Below are 22,245 nucleotides of genomic sequence, written 5' to 3'. Positions count from 1 at the left end.
ATATACTAAATCTCTTGAATTTATATAATAAAATGTTTGAAAATCAGCGTGAATTGAGCAATCCACAGCTATTTCAAAGTACACTCTCGTTTAACGATAACATTTTGTACCGAATGGCTCCGCTACAAAATGGCCGACAAGTGATGACGCTCGTCACATTGGCACACAAAGTTCATCAGGGATCTAGCCTGAAGCAAGTTGCCGTAACTGAAAGTTGCTCAAATATATCCAATGTCTGGTCTGTTTTACATATAAAAAAGGTTGTAACAACGACTATTATATTTCAAATGTCAATAAATAATAATTTATTTTAATAGAGAACAGCTTTCATTATTAGGAATGAAAAGGGAGCTTCAATTTATCATATTTGATTCATTTACTATACTATAGCCACTACAACGGTGACACCTCTCCCCGCAGAACATATCTAAAGTCAATGTCAAATGATCCTGGATCAGCTGTTTATACGAGGCCCAACCTCTAAAATCTACTCAGGCCGAGAAGACAGCAGTGATTGGAATCTACCGGAGCCGCTGATGAAGAAACGCACCTTAGAGACGGCGGCGTCATATTAGTATAATCCTGGTAAGTGTACGGGGGGGGGGTGATGCTGGACGCACACAGACACAATCGGCTATTTTAGCCGCTTGCTAGCGGCATCTTTTTAAAAACACATTTCTCTGAATGGATGGTTCTTGTGTGTTTATATATTTCTATTTTGAATGGGAAAACGTGGGATTTTATGTTACAAATTGAAGAGAAACACGCCTCACGACCGAAACAGGTTGTTTACAGGGGTCTGGACTGTCAATGACGTTGTTGCGGCTTCTTGTTACCAGCTTGTGACTTGTGCGTTTCTGTGTTTGAGTCCAGGCAGCATGAATTCGCTCACAAGGAGAGCGGCGTTGCATCTCTTTCGACGCTCGACCACTGCGGTTGTAGCGGCCGGCGGGCTGCCCTTACAGGCGGCGAAGGTTTGCCATGGCGGGGCGAGATGCAAAGGCAGCGTTAGCACCAAGAAGCGCGGCTATGACATCACTAGGAACCCCCACCTCAATAAGGTGAGGCTCTCGTGAAGTCTTTCAGTGCCGTTGACGATGACGGACGTCCAATCATGTGGCTCTTTTCATCCTTCTACTGTGAATTTGAATTAGTTTGTTTCTATTGGACCCATTTGAACTTGAAGGTGTCTCAGTTCAAATGGATTGGACGTTTATAAGCCAGCCACATTATTTTTGCGTGGCCAAAGAAATCAAATCAACTTCATGTTTAGTAAAAACCATTATTCAACATATTCTGTTGGTAAAAATATCAGACGAGTGATGGGTTCACACACGGTAAAAATGGCCCCCCGAGGGAAACTGTATCTACAGTTTGCCTTTGCAACAAAAATGAGTTTTGACTCCCCTGGACAAGGCCCATCCACATTTGTATATAAGTTATTATCTTCTTAAATGACATGTTAAAAAAATAATCACTTAAATTCACATATGCCAATCCATGAATATACAATGGGGCAAAAGAAGTATTTAGTCATCCACCAATTGTGCTTAAGTTCTCCCACTTAAAAAGATGAGAGAGGCTTGTAATTATCGTCATAGGTGAACCTCAACTATGAGAGACAGAATGAGAAAAAAAATCACTTTTGTCTGATTTTTAAATAATATATTTGCAAATTATGGTGAAAAATAAGTATTTGGTCACCTATAAAATAGAAAGATTTCTGACTCTCACGGAGCTGTATCTTCTTTAAGAGGCCCCTCTGTCCTCCTCTCGTTACCTGTATAAATGACAAGTGGTTGAACTCATTTTCAGTATAAAAGACACCTGTCCACAACCTCAAACAGCCACACACCACTATGGCCAAGACCAAAGAGCTGTCAATGGACGCAAGAAACAAAATTGTAGACCTGAACCTCACTGGGAAGACTTCATCTGCAATAGGGAAGCAGTTTGGTGTGAAGAAATCAACTGTGAGAGCAATTATTAGTAAATGGAAAACATAGAGACTAGGGTTTTTCTGATCATGTTTTTTTTTTTGCTCCCGATCCGATCCCAATCGTTTTAGTTTGAGTATCTGCCGATCCCGATATTTCCCAATCCGATTGCTTTTTTTTGCTCCCGATTCAATTCCAATCATTCCCGATCATATACATTTTGGCAATGCATTAAGAAAAAAATGTATAAAACTCTGATTACATTCAACATACAGTACATAAGTACTGTATTTGTTTATTATGACAGTAAATTCTCAAGATGGCATTTACATTATTAACATTCTTTCTGTGAGAGGGATCCACGGATAGAAAGACTTGTGACTTTGTATATTGTGACTAAATATTGCCATCTAGTGTATTTGTTGAGCTTTCAGTAAATAATATTGTGGCCATCCCAAATGCATGATGGGAAGTGGAACCATGACTGTGTGTAGTGCTACCAATTAGGCCTGAACGATATTGGAAAAAACTATTGCTGCGATTTTTTGCGAGGTTGCAATATATTGCGATATTATATTGCGATATTAAAAGAAAAAAATATATATATATATTGCGATATTATATTGCGATATTAAAAGAAAAAAAAGAAGAAAAAAAAAATATATATATATATATATATTTTTTTTTTTTTGCATTGAAAAAAGATACATATTATACATATATTGGACATGTTTTTTTCAAAATGTTCCCCCTAAAATATGCTTTACAAAATGTATATGGCTAACTTTAAAAAATGATTCACTCGCATATTTTCAATTTTTAAACAAATTATGTCACAATGAAAAATATGGCGTCTGTAAAAAAGTCACGGATATCTACCTCATAACTTTCGCTAAATTGTATTTTTTTGTTACTGTCGCATTTTCCCTGCTATGATAGATGATAAATAACTTACCCGAAAAAAGAAAAATTGGGGGAAAAAACGTTTAAAAGGGTAAATATATGAAAAAGAAAATCTCGACCACTCCTTGATGTCTGCGATTTCTGCTATAGTACCATGTTTCACCCATAAAATAAAATGAAATAATCCAGCTGCGGCCAGTCACAGCTGTGTCTTGACACTCAGTGATACATGCGACATGGAGCTTTTGGATCGAAACAAGATAAGTACGCGATAATATCTCGTTAAAGTCATGGTGTCTGTAATTCTGCTCTCGCATGCTCTCACCTCCAACTAGGGTTTTGCTGTTTAAAAAACATTTCAAAAAACATTTCTTTTTTTTTTAAAAATGCCCTCCTGTTAAAAATTTTTCTTCCCCCAGAAAGTTGAGATTTTAAGCTTTCCAATCATGGACCACACGTGCAGATCATCGAATCATTTTTAAACAAGAATAATGTACTGTAGTAGAAAAATGCTTTGCTTTATTTAATGCTTCTGTTTATCTACCTTGGCTGCAGAATCACTTCTAGTGTTTATTTCCAGGACACAACACAACAGGTGTACAAAGCATACCCATTCGTCAGAACACCGGCTGTCCCCAACGTTTCCACGCACACACATTCATTCCAGCGCACGCTTCCTTCATGCAACACGTGCTTAACAAGTTAAACGACGACTGAAAGATGCGGTGTGATTGAAGTCCGCCTCTGTGGCAAGATCAAACACAACCATCGTTAACTTTAATAAGCAAGTGCGCAGAGGAACAAAGACCTAGGAGAGGGAGGGAGGGAGAGGGACAGGGAGGTTGTGTGAGTGTCACTAAAGCGATCAACTCAGGACAGAGAAAGCATGGAGCAACATACATTTGTGGATTAAAAAAAATAAAACTATTGCAAGTACTTGCGATGGGACTATTGCACACGTGCACATCGCGATGGCGATGTTTAAACGATATATCGTTCAGGCCTACTACCAATTGATATATCTTCTCTGCGTTGGGAAATAACATAAGGTGTTAAGACAAAGATCAATTGCCACCTTGCTTCCCCACATTGCTTCCCATGATATTTCTAATCATAGGGAGAGGGATTGCAAGGCTTTAGCCAATTAATAAAAGGCTCCAAAGGCTGCCAACATTCACTCTACTCATTATGCGCTGCCTTTTATCTCTGTATATAGGTAAAACGGCGTCTTTACAGATTGAGCGCGACAATGAGTGAGAGGGTCGTGCAGCGCATGGTTTAATTGCGTTAATATTTTAATGTGACACATTTTTTAAAAAATTAATTGCCGCCGTTATCGAGATAAATTTGCTAACCCTACCTTAAGCCTAAACTAAAGACTCTGGATGACTGTAACATATTACGTCTGTAACGTTAACTACAATTAGAAAACGATTTAATTAAAATATATACTGTATATATATTAAAAAAAGGCATGGCCGATATTTTTTTGCCGATTCTGATACTTTGAAAATGACGTGACATCTCTAATATAGACCACTGATAATCTCCCTCGATCTGGGGCTCAATACAAGATCTCACCCTGTGGGGTCAAAATGGTCACAAGAACAGTGAGCAAAAATCCCAGAACCACAAGGGGGGACCTCGTGAATGACTTGGGGGGAGCTGGGACCAAAGTAACTAACGCCACCATCAATAACACACTCCGCTACCAGGGACTCAAATCCTGCTGTGCCAAACGTGTCCCCCTGGTTAAGCCAGTACACGTCCAGGCCCGTCTGAAGTTTGCTAGAGAGCATTTAGATGGTCCAGAAGAGGACTGGGAGAATTTCATATGGTCGATGAAACAAAAATATAAAACTTTTTGGTAGAAACGCAACTTCTCGTGTTTGAAGGAGAAAGAATGTTGATTTGTATCCAAAGAACACCATGCCTACTGTGAAGCATGGGGGTGGAAACATCATGCTTTGGGGCTGTTTTTCTGCAAAGGGACCAGGACGACTGATCTGTGTAAACGAAAGAATGAATGGGGCCATGTACCGAGAGATTTTGAGTGAAAATCTCCTTCCATCAGCAAGGGCATTGAAGATGAAACGTGGCTGGGTCTTTCAACATGACAATGAGCCCAAACACATTGCCCGGTAAACAAAGAGTGGCTTAGTATGAAGTATTTCAAGGTCTTTGAGTCGCATAACCGGTCTCCAGATCTTAACTCCCTACAAGATCTTTGGAGGGAGTTGAAAGTCCGTGTTGCCCAACGACAGCCCGAAAACATCGCTGCTCTTGATTAGATCTGCATGGTGGAATGGGCCAACATACCTGCAACAGTGTGTGAAATGCTTGTGAAGAGTTACAGAAAACGTTTGGCCTCCATTATTGCCAACAAAGGGTACATAACAAAGTATTGAGAATTTGAGATTAGATTTTGTTCTTGACCAAATACTTTTTTTCCAACATAATTTGCAAATAAATTCCTTAAAAATCAAACAAAGTTACTTTCTGAATTTTTTTCTCATTCCTTCTCTCATAGTGGAGGCATACCTATGATGAAAATTACAGGCCTCACTCATCTTTTTAAGTGGGAGACTATGCACAATTGGTGGCTGACTAAATACTTTTTTCCCCACTGTATGTTACTCTACAACAGTCCTTAGACCTTGTAATATAATTTTTTAAACTACTGTTTGGCCCTGTTGTTAGATTAAGTGTTTAATCAAGTTTTATATCTATAAATGGGATAATTTCTAGTAACCATAACAGTGAATTTGCCAGAGCAAGGTCACTGCAAGGAGTCACTACATACACTTGACATTTATCTACCCTACAACGTCCTGCATACTAGGTGGTAGTTGTGGATCATTTATACAAATACGCATAACTCTGCCTAAAATATAACAAATAAATGTTTTACATTTTTTAAATTTACTGTCTGTTTAAGCAGAACACATTTTTTGAAGTCAAACACTTTCCTTGTAAAGACGGACTGACTTTTTCCATGGTGATCCAAGCCAAACATCCTCATTGAGTCATCAGCGGGTTTTTCGAGGCTGTTGTTCTCAATCTAAAATAAAACAGGAAATGCCACTCCCTTAATATTTCAGTTTCTTCATCTAGACACTGACTAACTGCCTAGTTTTATTGGTTTTACTTGACATGAGGAAGGTCACAGTTCTATCTAAGTCAGCATTTCTGCATTGACTCGCTGTGGGAAGCGCAAGTCCGGAAATGAGTCTACAAGTATTGTGACAGTGAGAGCGTTTTTATGATCTTGGCCTAAATTCTGGCTTCGTAAATCTTTTTTTTTTTTTTTTTTTTTTCATCCCTCTAATCTACTTTATCGTACTCGTCCAACTGATTTAAACTGCTAAGAACAATCAGGTTGTTCTTTTTCCTCTTTGGCCTAGAGCACATGATGCATGTGTGTAAAATAGGAATAATACAAGTGTATTCTGCAACAGTGTCCATGGCTTCAAGGTCTAAAACAGTTGTGACTCTTACTTGTTTAGAGTCAAAACAATTTGTCTTTAGTCTTCTGCAAGCACCTGGGACATTGAGGCAGGCTAGTTGGACAACTTTTCACACTGAATAGGAAGGAATTCCTTTGGAGGAGGAAATTTCATAGTGCAAGCATTCAGAGGGCAAACCACAGCAGAGACGAGGGGAGTAAGTTCAGTCTGCCGCACCATTGGACAGAATTAATAGCATCAATATCACACCTGTCAACGCTCCAACTCCACAGCAGACATGGTCAGTGTTTCAAAAGACTAATGCATCAATTGTTACTGTTTTGGTCTAAGGTTATGTTGCATTTTTATACAACGAAGTCCAAGAAAATTCATATTTTGGAAAATATCACTGTACTTTGTGTGAGAGAATTTTATTCACGCTTAAAACACAACCATTATACATCATATTTTGTGTGCTTTTGTTATGCTTGTATGAGAACATTGTAGCATAGAGCGTCAGTGTTATATTAATCTATTTGAGTGTGCCTTCCCATGGCCTTGACGATTGTAGACTGTATCACAATATGCCCAAATATTGCTATGTTTTTCAATATGCCCTAAATGAATACAAGGGAGGACTGTGGTTTCTTATCATCGTTCTAGCCAGAGCAGGTGTTTAAGCTCTCAGCTCAAAGATGTTTTTGGTCGGAAAAATACTCAGGTTTGTGAGATGATGAGGTCGTTTCTTAGTAAGTTTCGTTTCACGGTGGGCTTCGGCACTGCCCTTTCAACAGTATAAATGTCCAGCCTCTATTGTACTTCTTTGTACTTCTGGGTGATCACAGCTTGTGATCACCCATTTTGTACCCGAGAGCTCTTGTTCATAAAGCCTTCGAAGCAAAGCAATCCATGGTTGGGGTCGTATTCATTTTTCTAATTGAGCTATCGAGGAAACACTTGTCTTAGAGTTCAAACTTGAGATTCCCTGACACTTTGATACCCTTACTTACAGTATGTGCCTGTTACCCAACAGTTGAACACCTTTGCTGTAGATTATTCTTTAAAAAATTTAAAGCAGGTAAATTTTCGGTTTTGGTCGATTTTAGCAACGCCGGTGGACAAAAGCTATTGTGTTTTGCCTTGAGGAATACTGCGTTTCCCATGAGAACTAACGCTGCGAGTTCCATGAAGACCAGCGCACACACGCACAGTTTCATAAAATTAGCAATCAATCAAAAACAATCTCCCGTTCACCTGCAGATGCATTAAACAACATTTCTGTTTCCAGTGGCTGTGTGAAGGATGAATAGTACTAAGGTAATGAATCCAGTTGTGGCGAAACAATAGCATATGACGGTTAGCAACCGTGTGTCTTAGTGTGGCTAGATATACATATCCTGTTGGCCTCCCTTTCTTCTTCTCCTCAGACAAAAATTTTTGTCTCTTTTGTTGCTCCCCCATCTTTGCAGAATTCGTGCGAAAGCTTTCGCATCAACTTCCGTCTTTATAACGAATGGAGAAAGTGGGAAGTGACATGCTGTATAGCAGTCAGCACATTTGTATTATTTTTTGTTTGTGGCAGGGTTCCTGCCACCCACCTTAATGTTAATTAGTGCCGGTGAAAGCAATAAAGAACCCCTCAAGATATAAAAGAGGTGTCATTCAACTAGTTGTCAGTCAACATATCACAGATGTTGTGAAAATATTTTATAAAGGTTGAAAAGTTACCTAGTGCTGCCTTAAATTGAAACAGTCTGGAAGCACTTAAATCTGGTTTTAATTTAGCATCCAATTCCTCTTTTTAGGGAATGGCATTCACCCTGGAAGAGCGCTTGCAGCTGGGCATCCACGGCCTGCTTCCCCCTTGCTTTTTGTCCCAGGATGTCCAAGTGCTTCGTGTCATGAAGAGTTATGAAACACGTGTCAATCCTCTCGACAAGTAAGAACAAAACTTTTAAGTACAGTAATTGAAATATTATAATATATTATACAACGGGATGGTAAACAAACTAGAATGGAAGTTGCGTCTCCTTTTTTTAATCTCGCACTGTTGTATCTTAGGTACATCCTGCTGATGACGCTACAAGACAGGAACGAGAAGCTCTTTTACCGAGTGCTCACGTCGGATATCGAGGAATTCATGCCCATCGTCTACACGCCAACTGTTGGCTTGGCCTGCCAGCAGTATGGCCTGGCCTTCAGGAGGCCACGGTAAGATCAGGACACATAATGCTTTTTATCAAACATTATGAGAAAATAAGAACATTAGGTTTAAAGAATGAGTGGAGATTTAAAAATTCCTCAAGTTCTGAATTTTCCAAGAAGATAGTCGATGCCAGAAAAGTACAATTTTTATGTTAGAGCGTAAGTTCAGAATTTTTGACGTTAGGCTTAATCTTCAAGTTACTGGGGGCTTAATTAATTGGTGGAGTTGATTTCAACAAGTTTCGTGCAGTTGGTAAGTTATTTAAGGCATATGGAGTGGCTAAGCTACCGTGAGTTAATGAGGTCAATTTAGCATGCCAATAAAAAACGATACAGATCTACGAACAGATCTAACGTAGTCCAATAAATTCAAAATGCAGATCATTGTTCCAAAACACCCATGAGGCCAAAACAATGTCACAAAAAAACTGCCGTAATTCATTTCATTCTGCAGGACTATTTTTTTAGATGAGTAATACGGCCACAATAGAGAGGAGTGCTTCGGCCACTCGTGCTCACGTTGCATTCGAGGAAGGTCAGAAGTTGGACCTATCCCACTCGGAGCGAACAAGTTCCTACCTCAACGCGTTCCATGCGAATGTAAACAACAAAGATTGAGGCTGATCGCGACAAGTTGCTTTTTATTTTGGCCATTGAAGGAATAGTACCGTTTCTCGTATTGACTGTTTTACTGTTTGTATTTCTCTAACGTACCCAATATAAAATAGATATCATTTATATCATAGTTTAAGGAAAACAAGCAGAATACATTTGACGTAGGGCATAAGAGATACATGACGCCTTCTGACCACGGTAGCCCAACGCGTGCGTCATGCAGATGACTTAGCGAGATTGACGGTGACTATCAGGTGATAGGCAAGACATCTACAAGCCCACGTCTGCAACACCAAATCCCGCAATCAACTCTTCAGGACAGTCCAGAACAAATGGCGGGATGTCCTGTACTACTACAACACCCGATAACAAAAAGAACTTTGAGAGAAGAAGTTTGATAGCTCAGCGCCTCTCAGACACTGAGGCGCACCGAACCTCCCACCTCAGTTGCCTCATTAACCATGACCCAGCAACGGTGACACACAAACTTGACCGCCCAAATCTGTAACAGAAGAAGGCCCAAACACACCCTTCTTCCTGCATAAACCAACAAAAACAGTCTCGATTCTTGATTAAAAGCAAAAAAAGTTACCATTTATTTTACGTATATATTGCAAACTGTGACACCAATGCGGCTAATTTCTCCCATTGATTTTTTTTCACAACGTTTCAAAATGCATGCATGGTACGAAAAATATAATAATTACCTTGAATCCTCGAACAAATCACTCCTGAGACAATCCTTTCTTATCGTATGCGGTACAGCTTTAGTACTTTTTCAATCTAAATCCGGTGTTATCGCTGCATGCGTGTGTTTGAGAATAACTCCTCTTGATGTGGGCAGGCCCCCTACTTTAAGGCATGGCGCAGTGGATGACGGATGTGACCCATCAATATCATTATGAAGTCTCTGCTAGTGACAATGTTGTATTAGTGAAGGCCCATGTTGAAAATGGCTGGCCCACATACTGTATGTGTCTGGTATTCTTTATGATAATATGACGTGAAATATTTACGAAACACATTACAAGTATAGGAAATTGATTTTGATGAAACCAGCTTGAATATTACGCAGTACTGGATAGAATATCGGGCCATTCATAAGCTTTTTTCATTCACAGTGGACTTTTCATCACCATCCATGATAGAGGCCACATTGCAACACTGCTCAACTCCTGGCCTGAAGAGAACATAAAGGTAGGTCTTCCTCCATCTTTCCTCTTAACTCCATACAATCAAGTTCTTTGTCTTTTTTTTTCATTTAGGCTATCGTAGTGACAGACGGTGAGCGTATCCTCGGGCTAGGGGATCTGGGCAGCTACGGCATGGGTATTCCTGTGGGGAAATTGGCGTTGTACACCGCCTGTGGCGGAGTTCGGCCACAGCAGTGCCTCCCTGTGTTGCTGGACGTGGGAACCGATAACCAGAACCTACTCAACGATCCCCTGTACATTGGCTTAAAGCATAACAGAATCCGCGGGAAGGAGTACGACGAGCTTATCGACGAGTTCATGCAGGCCGTGACGGACAAGTATGTAGGAGAATGGCAGCGATGCTATTCCATTTTGCTGTCTTAATGCGTCTTTATGTCACCCTGCAGGTATGGGATGAACTGCCTGATTCAATTTGAGGATTTTGCCAACAGCAACGCTTTCCGCATTCTCAACAAATACAGGAATCGCTACTGTACCTTCAACGACGACATTCAAGGTTGCCTACTAGGCGCATATTTTACATGACAACAATATTGTGCATCATGCAACGTTTATGTTCTCAAATAGGCACGGCGTCTGTCGCGGTGGCTGGGTTGTTGGCAGCTTTGAAGATCACCAAAGATAAATTGTCTGACCACAAGTTCGTTTTCCAGGGTGCCGGCGAGGTGATTACTTTATTGATTTTAAAAAATATATGCATATACTAGAAATGGCAATTTCTGGAGAAATTACTCTGGGTCTTTGCCGTGTGAAGAATCAGATCTTAGCTCCGCCCAGGTTCGTTTGGGGACAATATCAGGTCACTTCCTTTTGATTTAGGGACATTTTGGGGGACACGTCCTGGCCATATCAGGTCATTTGGGGACATTTGGGGGGGGCGTGGCCTGGTCATATCAGGTCATTTGGGGGGCGTGGCTTGATCATATCAGGTCATTTGGGGACATTTGGGGGGGGCGTGGCCTGGTCATATCAGGTCATTTAGGGGGCGTGACCTGGTCATATCAGGTCATTTGGGGGGCTGGCCTGGTCATATCAGGTCATTTGGGGACATATCTGGTCATTTCCTGTTGATTTGAAGACATTTGTTTTTTTTGCCATAGAAAATGAATGGGAAATTTCAACATCATCAAACATCAATAGAATTGACATACAATGTCAATGGTATTAACGTGCATAGCCCTAAAATACATGGCCGTCAATGACATCAGTGCAATGTGAATGACATTGGAAATGAATGGGAAATCATGTGTCCATACGTTTACGGGCGAACGGAAATTTTTTTGGGGTCGTACGAAAAATTCCTTGCATCGCGTGAAAATTCCGGTCGTTTAAATATTTGAACGGTGCCGATCGGTCAAACGGTTCGGTTGTGCGGCGCACCGAAGAAATCTCATTAAAAAAAAATAAAATAAAAACAGAATAACACTACCTGGGTCAGACCTAGATAATATTAAAGTTGCAGAACAACACTTTCTAGCACTTTCAAGTAAATTTAAACTTTGTGTGATCTGTTCATGTCAGGCCGCTTTGGGCATTGCTCACCTGCTTATGATGGCCATGGCCAAGGAGGGCTTGTCTCGAAGTGAAGCCTCCAAAAGGATCTGGATGGTGGACTCCAAAGGTCTCATTGTGAAGGTAACGCCATCAAGGGCATGCTTTGTGGAAAAAGATAAAACCAAATGCTTCTTGTTCAGGGTCGAAGTCATCTGAACCATGAGAAAGAGGAGTTTGCGCATGAGCATCCCCACTTGAGGACCTTGGAGGAAGTGGTGCACACCATCAAGCCTACTGCCATAATTGGTGAGTGGAATGCAGAAGTCATTGTACGACGATCATTATTGTTCCCTGAACCACATGTAATATAACCTATGTCCCTTTTTCTTTCATCCGTTTGATGGAAAACGCATAAGCTTGCTGGAGGTGATTTCTTTTCTTTAGCATTCTGCTAAATTTAGCGCAATTCCTCATACACAGGCCATGCAATTGTGTATCCAGCCATCCATTTTCTATAGCGCTGCTCCTCATTGGGGTTTTGGGTGAGTTGGAGTAGATCTCCCTTCTAAGGGTAAAACACCATGGAACAATCACCCTTATTATTAGTAGTATTATACAGGTAGTCCCCGTGTTACGACGTACCTGACTTACGTGATTTCGACTTTACGACGCCCGAGTCTCGCCCGCCATTTTGTCTCCAGGTGGTTTAAATTAAAAAAAAAAAAAAAAAAAAAAAAAAAAGTATATACATACATATACATATATATAATATATAATGTTGACTTTTGTTTTGTGACGCATGCTTTTATTTTGGCAAAGGAAGAGCAGAGCAGGGAGTACTTCCGCACGCGAAGCACAGAGCGCATGGACACAAGAAAAAGAACGCACACACTAAGAGCGCATTTACGCCCACAAAAAAGTGGGCGAGACGAGTAAGAGACAGAGGGCATAGTTCACAGCTGTAAGCCTGCGCGCACATTTGTTGCTTGTGAAGCATCCACAGGGGCAACGGCTGTGTATAACACCTGAAGGGAATAGTAGCTTTTCTCGTATTTACTGTTTGTATTACTCTAACGTACCCAATATGAAATAAATAGTATTTATATCATAGTTTAAGGAAAACAAGCAGGATATATTTGACATACTGTAGGGCATAAGAGATATATGACGCCTTCTGACCACGGAAGCCCAACACTTGCGTCATGCAGCTGACTGAGCAAGATTGATGCTGACTACCAGGTGATAGGCAAGACTCCTACAAGCCCACGTCTGCAACACCAAATCCCGCAATCAGCTCTTCAGGACAGTCCAGAACAAATGGCGGGACGTCCTGTACTACCACAACACCCAATAACAAAAAGAACTAAGTCTGATAGCTCGGCGCCTCTCAGGCTTCAAGGCAGGCCAAACCTCCCACCTCAGTTGCATCAGTAACCATGACTCAGCAATGAACGGTTACGCATGAACTTGACCGCCCAAATCTGCAACAGAAGAATTATCCTAAACAAAACCCAGGCACAGCCTTCGTCGAGCCTGCCGTACCGCAGACTTCAAAGAGACTGAGCGTTTAGCTAACAACTGTCACTTCTCAGGTATATTCCAATGTGCTCGTTGTTTTGCTGACCTTTGGTCCAGAATTGCCTCTCTGTCGGGGACCTATTTGCTGTTTTACCTTGCCGTTTGATCACTGTCGACCTGAATAAATTGTCAACTTGTGGTTCGAAGCCTTTTTCCAGCTTGTGGTTCGAAGCCTTTTTCCAGCTTTTAAAATGGAGTCAGTACAAGGGGTTAAGACTAAGGCGAACGCGCGGAATTTGGCCTTTTGGCTGGGTTTTCGGGGTTTCGCCGGCCCGGGTTGTTGGTTCGGTTGGCGTGATTCCGGCTATCTGGCTAAAAGGTCAGATTCCTTCACACCTTTTATACTGTTTATTGTTGGTTTTCAATTGTGTTCTAATACTTGGGGTGAGATTATGTGATTGTTTTTGATAATGTGCGGACATCGCTAATTGCTACATGCTAATCGTTTGTGTGGATTGTTATTGCTGTATCAGCAGTTTGTTAAACACAAATTTGAATTGGTGGAATTGAAGATGAAACTGATTTAATTTCATTTTTTATTTTAGTTTCATTTTGCAAGTGTTGACGTCATGAGCTGAATATAGTCAGCAAACCACATGGACGACTGACATCGTCATTTCGGAGCTTAGCTCGCTGTCTAGCTAGGACTTGGCGCCAACGTCCAACGTACAGTGACGTATAATACATGTATTTGGATAGTTATTTTGATATTTAGGGGAACCTAAAGTGTTTATTTCGACTTTCGTGGAAATATACGCCGCCAGCGTATTAACGGAACTCGTTCATAACCCGGGGACTACCTGCATTTTAATTTTCTCTGTTGTCTTTTTGCAGTGATTCAGTATGTTTTTTTTCACTAAAATACTTATATAATACAGAAAAAGGAGAAAATCCTCAACAATTAGATAGGGAATGTTACTAAGTAAATAGTAAATATAAATACCAGTAGTTGTAAATAGTTATGTTTGTTTTTGTGTTGTAGATTTTTATAGACACCGGTAGTTGAAAATAGTTATGTTTGTTTTTGTGTTGTAGATTTTTATTTTCGGAGCTTTATGTTGAGCAGGGTTCACTGACATGTTGATCGTAAGCATCAGGTAGCCCCCAAGGCTCAGATGTCACGCATGCTCTGTGGGCTACCTTGACACATGGTGGTGTCAGTCATACAAAAGGTAATTACAACCACCATGTGATGTCTTTTTCCTCAAGGCAAGAAGGGCACTGATTTTGGCTGCTGGGTTAAATTGATTCAGGTGGATGACTCAGCAGGCAACTATCTAGGGTAAACATCTATCACAGCGGAAAAATTCTCTATCAATTTTGCTTGTTTAATTAATATTTTAGTGGATATGAAGAATAATTTGCATGTGTAATCTAATCTAATGCATTATTTCATGTGATGGTTGAAAAAGAAATCAACTACATGAGGCAGCAAACATTCACGCAACGTAGCTGATCTATAACGTACTGTTGTTTTGTTTTCATGAATGTGAAGGAGTCGCAGCCATTGCAGGCGCATTCACCGAGAAGATAATTAAGGATATGGCGGCCAACAATGAGCGGCCCATCATTTTTGCCCTTAGCAACCCCACCAGCAAGGCCGAGTGTACGGCAGAGCAGTGTTACAATCTTACAGAGGTAGGAACTCCATAGACTTTTGCAAGCTGGTGATCCTGTGAGATGAAAATTTTGTGTTTACGAAGCTTTTGCGTTTTCAATTAGGGACGCGGAATCTTTGCTAGCGGGAGTCCATTCAACAAAGTGACTCTGGCCGATGGGCGCTCGTTTTACCCCGGCCAGGGAAACAACGCCTACGTGTTCCCCGGGGTGGCATTGGGTGTCATCGCCTGCGGCGTTCGCCACATATCCGATGACATTTTCCTCACCACTGCAGAGGTCCTTTTTTCATTTTTCATTAATATGACCTTCACCAACAAACCATTTCTGTCATTACTAGATGTGGGAATCTTTGGGCACCTAACGATTCGATTACAATTCAGAGGCTCCGATTCGATTATAAATCGATTATTGATTTTACCCGCCCCCCACGCTTTTAATGTGTTGTACATTAGTTCCAAATTTGTTCAAAAATCCCCTCAGGCTTAACGAAACTAATATTTCATGATCTAGTTAACAGTTAAAAACAGTAAATAAAATACTCAAGTCCCCAGTCTGTATCAGCAGCTTTAAACTACATTTAATTAATTTAATGATGTGAATCAACCGTTAAAGTTGTTAAAATTGCTATCGTTAGTCCATAATTTCCCTTCAGTCTACTTTCGACATGTCAAAGTTTTAAAACTGTTTCTTCATTTAAAGATAGATTCAAGTCAAGATTTTGCCCATTTAGGAGTATTTTAGATAAAGCGTTATTTAGGTTTGCTACAACAGAGCCTTCTAGAGAAGTCTACTGCTTTAAGATGGCGGCTGTTCACAACGCGGCAACTACTAAACGGCAAATCTGTCATTTCTCATCTAGTTCTCTTTATATGTTTTAACGCCGCCGTCGTCTGTCATTTTGTATCTGGTTCTACATATATGTGATATCTATTATAGCCGTATGTGTCCGTATGTTTGTAGCAACTAGCAACTGGGCGTTGTTTGAAGCAGCTGTTGGCCGCCGCCACGTATTATTGTTTTGTTATGTTTTTTATCTAGCGGCATGAGTTGTACACGATATTTACTTTCGGTCCGTTCCTCATTGTGTCCCGAAGACCGCGCTGACTGTGTTTTAGTTCTGCTATACCTGGTATAATTCAATAATCGGAATTTGGTTGTTCGTGAATCGTTCTAGAATCTTCCACGGCCAAATCGCGAATAATCTACGAATCGGAAATTTCGCACGCCTCTAGTCATTACTGTGTGTTTGTTTGTCAGGCCATTGCTGACATGGTGACTGAGGAGCATTTGGCTGAGGGGCGACTCTACCCTCCTCTCAACACCATCAGAGAGGTGTCCTTTAAGATTGCTGTCAAGGTTTGACATTAAATAATATCTTGCTATTTTGTTAAAATTGTAATTATTTGTGGAAGAAGACCATGGCAATCATTCAAACACAGCGTATACCTAAGCCCAATTGGACATTTGCCAGAGCATATACAGTGGGGAGTAAAATTATTTGCACCCCTTGTGATTTTGCAAGTTCACCCACCTAGAAAATAGGTAAAGGTCTGAAATTTCAATCATAGATGCAGTTCCATTTATAGAGACATAATCTTAAAAAAAAAAAAAAAAAAAAAATCCGGAACTCACGGTGGATGATTTTTCAATAATTTATTTGTAATTTACTGGGGTTCATAAGTGTTTGTACCCCTAAGAAAATCAGTGCTAAAATTTAGTGTAGAAGCCTTTGTTTACAATTACAGAGGGCAGACGCTTTCGGTTGTTCTTAATCAGGCTTTAACATATGAAAACAGGGATTTTTGCCCATTCCTCCACACAAATCTTCTCGAGATCCATACAGTAGTGTATGCTAGATCTGTCGAGGTTCTGGGCTGTCGTTGAAAAACACAAAGTTTCCGCTCCGTCCAAAGATTTTCTATTGGATTGAGGTCTGGAGACCGGCTAGGCCACTCCAGAACTTTGACATCCATTTTACGCAGCCACTCCTTGGTCCGCTTGGCTGTGATGACTCATCTTCAAGTATCTGACTGAGGGAAGGAGGTTGTGGCTCAATATCTGACTATATATTTCACCATTCATCCTCTGATTTATTCAGTACAGTTGGCCTGTCCCCTTTGCCGAAAAGCAGCCCTAAACATTAGGTTTCTATCTCCATACTTCACAGTGGGGATGGTGTTCTTGGGATTGTACTCATCCTTTTTCCTCCACACACGACGAGTAAAGTTTGCACCAAAAAGTACTTTGGTCTCATCTGACTACATGACTTTCTCCCATGACCCTTTTGCATCATTCAGATGGTCCCTTGCAAACTTCAGATGGGCCTTCACATGTACTGGCTTTAACAGGGAAACCTTCTGAGCAATGCAGGGTTTTGAACCAATGGACCGTAGTGTTCTACTGACGGTAGCCTTTGAAACATCCAGCTCTCTTCAGGTCATCGACCAAGTCCTGCCGTATAGTTCTAGACTGAGCCCTCACTTTTCTCATCATGAGTAATGCCCCATGAGGAGAGATTTTACATGGAGCCCCAGTTCGGGGTAGATTGTCAGTCGTCTTCAGCCTTTTTCATTTTCTAACAATTTCTGCATCTTGTTTTATTCTCACCAAGCTGCTTTCCAATTGTCCCATAGCCTTTTCCAGCTTTGTAGAGCTCAACAATTTTTTTTCTCTGGTGTCTTTCGAAAGCTCTCTGGTCTTGCCCATGGTAGTAGTTGGATTATGACTGACTGTGGGGTCCACAAGTGACAATATAGAGCTTAAACGGCTGGTGGGTGGGTCGTTACTCATGGGGTGAAGGTGGACTTTTTTAAGGCAGACTGACAACTCTTTGAATGTCATAATTATTTCTGATTCTCAGGGATACAAATACTTATGAACCCCAGTAAATTACAAATAAATTATTGAATAACCATTAGGGCTGTCAAACGATTAAAATTTTTAATCAAGTTAATTATAGCTTAAAAATTAATTAATCGCAATTAATCGCAATTCAAACCATCTATAAAATATGCCATATTTTTCTGTAAATTATTGTTGGAATGGAAAGATAAGACACAAGATGGATATATACATTCAACATACGGTACATAGGGACTGTATTTGTTTATTATAACAATAAATCAACAAGATGGCATTAACATTCTTAACATTCTGTTAAAGCGATCCATGGATAGAAAGACTTGTAGTTCTTAAAAGATAAATGTTAGTAGAAGTTATAGAAATTTTATATTAAAACCCCTCTTAATGTTTTCGTTTTAATAAAATTTGTAAAAATTTCAATCAAAAAATAAACTAGTAGCCCGCCATTGTTGATGTCAATAATTACTTACACAATGCTCATGGGTGCTGAAGCCTATAGACCCTACCCACGTGACGTCACAACTCCGCCCTCCTGACTGGTGCCGCCCAATTGTCCGTCAAAACATCGTCTTTACCGGTTACGGCTACGTACATTCCTCCTATTTACGGCGTGTTTTTCTGCTCGTTAACATTAAATATCAAAATGGTGAAGGCGTGTGTGGCGGTCGGTTGCAATAACAGAGAAGATAGACAGAGAGACTTGAAGTTCTACCGGATTCCGAGAGACCCGGAGAGGAGAGAGCGAGATGGGCTGCTGCAATTCGACGAGAAAACTGGGCTCCAAACGGTTACCACAGATTATGTAGTAGTCATTTTATATCTGGTAAGATGCATTTAATATATATTTAGAGGGTTTTGGGCTGACAACCACAATTAAGATCATTGCTAGGCTAATCGCCGACAACATACACGTATGTATGTAGTGAGAGTGCTATCGCTAAACCATATAAACATTAAAAGCCCTAGCTCCATTGACAAATGACATGAAATACATTAGACTTGACAGTGGATGTTAGCAATAACAAAAGATTTTGAATTGAAAATTTCGTAACTCACCTTTCCAAGCACAAGATAGATTCCTGCCGCATTTTCGTGGACGAGGACCTGTTTCACCCAACCAGCAACGAAGTATTTATAAGCCTCCAAGCTCTTAAAGTTTTTCAAACTTTCGTGAGAATAGGCTGATTTTGTGTGAACAAGATAGTTGTACATATCAGGGTAGCTAGCAGATATCAGGCAAATACGGCAGAGACAGCGGGTCGAAAAACATCGATTTAGGCATCAAATATGGATCTGGCGAATGGATAAACTGAAGCTTTTCCACATAACGCCTTTTATGCAACGCATCAAGTGAGTTTACGGCATCCGAAAGCACCGGGTCTTCCATGAAATGCATTATAAATTGCTCGATCAATTGAGACCATTGATAATACAGACACAAAATGACGGACAAGGGGGCGGAACAATACAGCGATCACGTGATTTTGTGACGTCGGTGGGTAGGGTCTATAGAATCAGTCACACCCAAGCGCCAGCAGAGGGCGGCAAAACTCCATAAAACACAATTAACATGTGGGCATTTCACTGTACTGTCATCTGTCTGAGCGGGGCATGTGCGTTAATTGCGTCAAATATTTTAACGTGATTAATTTTAAAAATTAATTACCGCCCGTTAACGTGATAATTTTGACAGCCCTAATAATCATACAATGTGAGTTTCGATTTTTTTTTTTTTTTTTTTTAGATTATGGCTCTCTATGTGGAAATGCATCTATGATTGAAATTTCAGGCCTATACCTATTTTCTAAGAGAGTGAACTTGCAAAATCACAAGGGGAGTAAATACTTCTGCTCCTCACTGTAAATAGCCCATTAATCCATCCCTTTTATACTTATTCGGGGTCAAGTTATTCACATCTGCATTTCAAGAAGCTTTGCGGTCGCCTAATTATTTTTGTTTGTGTGTATCCAGATTGTCAACTATGCATACAAGAATAACATGGCGTCGCTATATCCGGAACCAAAAGACAAGGAAGCATTTGTTCTCTCGCATATCTACAGCCCAGACTACGATTCGTTCACACTGGACTCTTACACTTGGCCGCAGGAGGCCATGAACGTGCAGGATGTTTGATCATTGCCAGCCTGTTTGTGTCATACTGCTGATTTTGTATTATTATTACTTTTTTTAAATAGTTTAGATCAGCGTTTCTTTGCATTACGCACCACTACTGACAGTATACCTAGGACAAAACATAACCTTTAATGTCACACTCCATCCTCTCATAACTACTTCAATACAACAAGTCTTTGTGCCTCTTCCAGAGTCATCAGTTTAATCACCTAGCAGCTGTCCCTGCCAAATTTGTGTCATTTACTGTAAATCGGGAGCAGATTAAGGGCATCGATGTGACTTTTTAATGTGTGATGATGAGTCGAAGGTGTGGTTTCATGCTTAAAGTTTTCAAAATGGATATTAAACTTTATACTTAAGTTTTCCAAAGTCATGATTGTTTTTGTTCATGGATTTTTTCAAATCGATAAGTCATATTATTATTTTTTTTTTTAACTAAACCAGGTGTTAGATTTAGACATAAAATTCATTTTTTTAAATTACTTCTATAAACATAGGTGATATTTACCATTCCAAAACAGTTTGATCACTTGCAGTTTTAGGCCCATATAAATGAACTCGTACCTTTTAAGAAGACACTAGTATGCATAGAGTTAAGATATGTCATGCTAAATGAAACTGACGAGCTTCCGTATATGGATTGGAGTAATGAGTTTCTAATAAGTGATGTTCAATGAGAATCGCACATCATCATGAAATCATGAAAATGCGTTATGCCAAATCCAAACTTCTTCAGGGAACTGTGAAGGCAAAAACAGTCTCAAGTCTGGAATTGTGATGTAACTGTCATTTATTCACACTTTTATAAACACTTTTATTGATTTATCCATGGCATGGCATTTATGTATGCCACATTTATGTGTGACGACGTGCTTCCATTGCGGTTTGATCGTCCATTGCATTGCCGTTGTTTTGAGCAAATTCCATATGACTCAATCGATACAGCAATTACTATGAAATTAATTCATCGATCGAAACACTACTGACAGTAGTGTTTCGATCGATGAATTAATTACAGTAAATAAATTGTATTGGCAACCGTATCTACGATACTACGATATTCAATATGGAATCACAGGAGTGCAAAAATTAAAAAACAAATAAAGAGAAATAAAGTTTATTTTATCATTGAATTTTACTTTTTGCTATTGAAAAACACAAACGGAAAAACAATTGCACGTTTTTTCTCTGCCTTTTCTATTTCGCTTGTCATTGTCTTTGCCTTTGCTTTTACTAAAATGAATGAGTACTGGGACAAGGAAAGTGTTAGTTATCGACGGCATTAAATTTGATTGTCTCGGGCCATGTCTACACCTAGCAGGTTTTAAAAATTTTATTTATTTATTTATTGTTCTTTTTTTTTTTTTTTTTAACCAAGAGAATTCTGCCCTAATACGTCTGGAAAAAATAAGTATTTATACAATCACGTTTGTAGAAGAAAAAAGCTTCCACAGCCAACCGCATTCATTCATTTTTAAGTACATTCTTTACAATGGGTGAAAAATATTTGTCCTTAATACCCCCATCCTTCGCATGTGTTCTTTAATATGAAGCAGTGCAAGAGTTTGTAAATAAATGGAAACAAAAAGCACCTGTCTAATACAGTGTATCACAAAAGGGAGTACACCCCTGGCTTTTCTGCAGATATTTAAGTATATCTTTTCATGGGACAACACTGACAAAATGACACTTTGACACAATGATAAGTAGTCTGTGTGCAGCTTATACAATAGAGTTAATTTATTTTCCCCTCAAAATAACTCAAAATATAGCCATTAATATCTAAACCCCTGGCAACAAAAGTGATTACACTCCTATGAAAAAACGCACATCCCTAAATGTCCAAATTGAGTACTGCTTGTCATTTTCCCTCCAAAATGTCATGTGACTCGTTACAGGAGTGCTGTCAGCATTGCTGTAGAGATTGAAGAGGTGGGGGGGTCAGCCTGTTAGTTCTCAGACCATACGCCGCACTCTACATCAAATTGGTGTGCATGCCTGTCACCCCAGTAGGAAGCCTTTTCTGAAGATGGTACACAAGAAAGCCCGCCCGTCTTATCAGACCATAGGACATGGTTCCAGTAATCCATGTGCTTTGTTGACATGTCTTCGCAAACTTTTTATGTTGGTCTCGTGTGACGTAGGAACAAAGTTTGTAGCAGTCAGTGACATCTCCACAGTTAAACCTTATTAGTTATCAGTGTCCACATGATGACGCTACAAACGCAAAATCTGCAC

At 40.0% G+C, this 22,245-nt stretch overlaps 1 protein-coding gene across 3 annotated transcripts; it reads left to right on the top strand.

Annotated features, from left to right (window-relative positions):
* Positions 1-273: 273 nt before the first annotated feature.
* LOC130927230 (NADP-dependent malic enzyme, mitochondrial-like) lies at positions 274-20,376 on the top strand. Of its 3 annotated transcripts, none has more exons than XM_057852910.1 (14): positions 274-585; positions 869-1,061; positions 8,092-8,225; positions 8,348-8,497; positions 10,228-10,303; positions 10,372-10,637; positions 10,707-10,816; positions 10,888-10,985; positions 11,842-11,955; positions 12,015-12,120; positions 14,888-15,030; positions 15,115-15,288; positions 16,270-16,368; positions 19,846-20,376. In XM_057852910.1, exons 2-14 carry the CDS (start codon positions 879-881, stop codon positions 20,005-20,007), a joined length of 1,815 nt encoding a protein of 604 aa, XP_057708893.1. In that variant the 5' UTR covers positions 274-585; positions 869-878; the 3' UTR covers positions 20,008-20,376. The 3 variants fall into 3 exon arrangements, with proteins under 3 accessions (XP_057708893.1, XP_057708892.1, XP_057708894.1); XM_057852909.1 differs by having other exon boundaries at positions 276-585; positions 874-1,061; XM_057852911.1 differs by lacking the exons at positions 274-585; positions 869-1,061 and adding an exon at positions 6,342-6,587.
* The last annotated feature ends 1,869 nt before the right edge of the window (positions 20,377-22,245 follow it).

The sequence above is a fragment of the Corythoichthys intestinalis genome, chromosome 12, assembly GCF_030265065.1.
Source record: "Corythoichthys intestinalis isolate RoL2023-P3 chromosome 12, ASM3026506v1, whole genome shotgun sequence".
Classification (NCBI taxonomy): Eukaryota; Metazoa; Chordata; class Actinopteri; order Syngnathiformes; family Syngnathidae; genus Corythoichthys; species Corythoichthys intestinalis.
The sequence above is the reverse complement of the archived record's forward strand: the minus strand, read 5'-3'. Positions and strand labels throughout refer to the sequence as shown.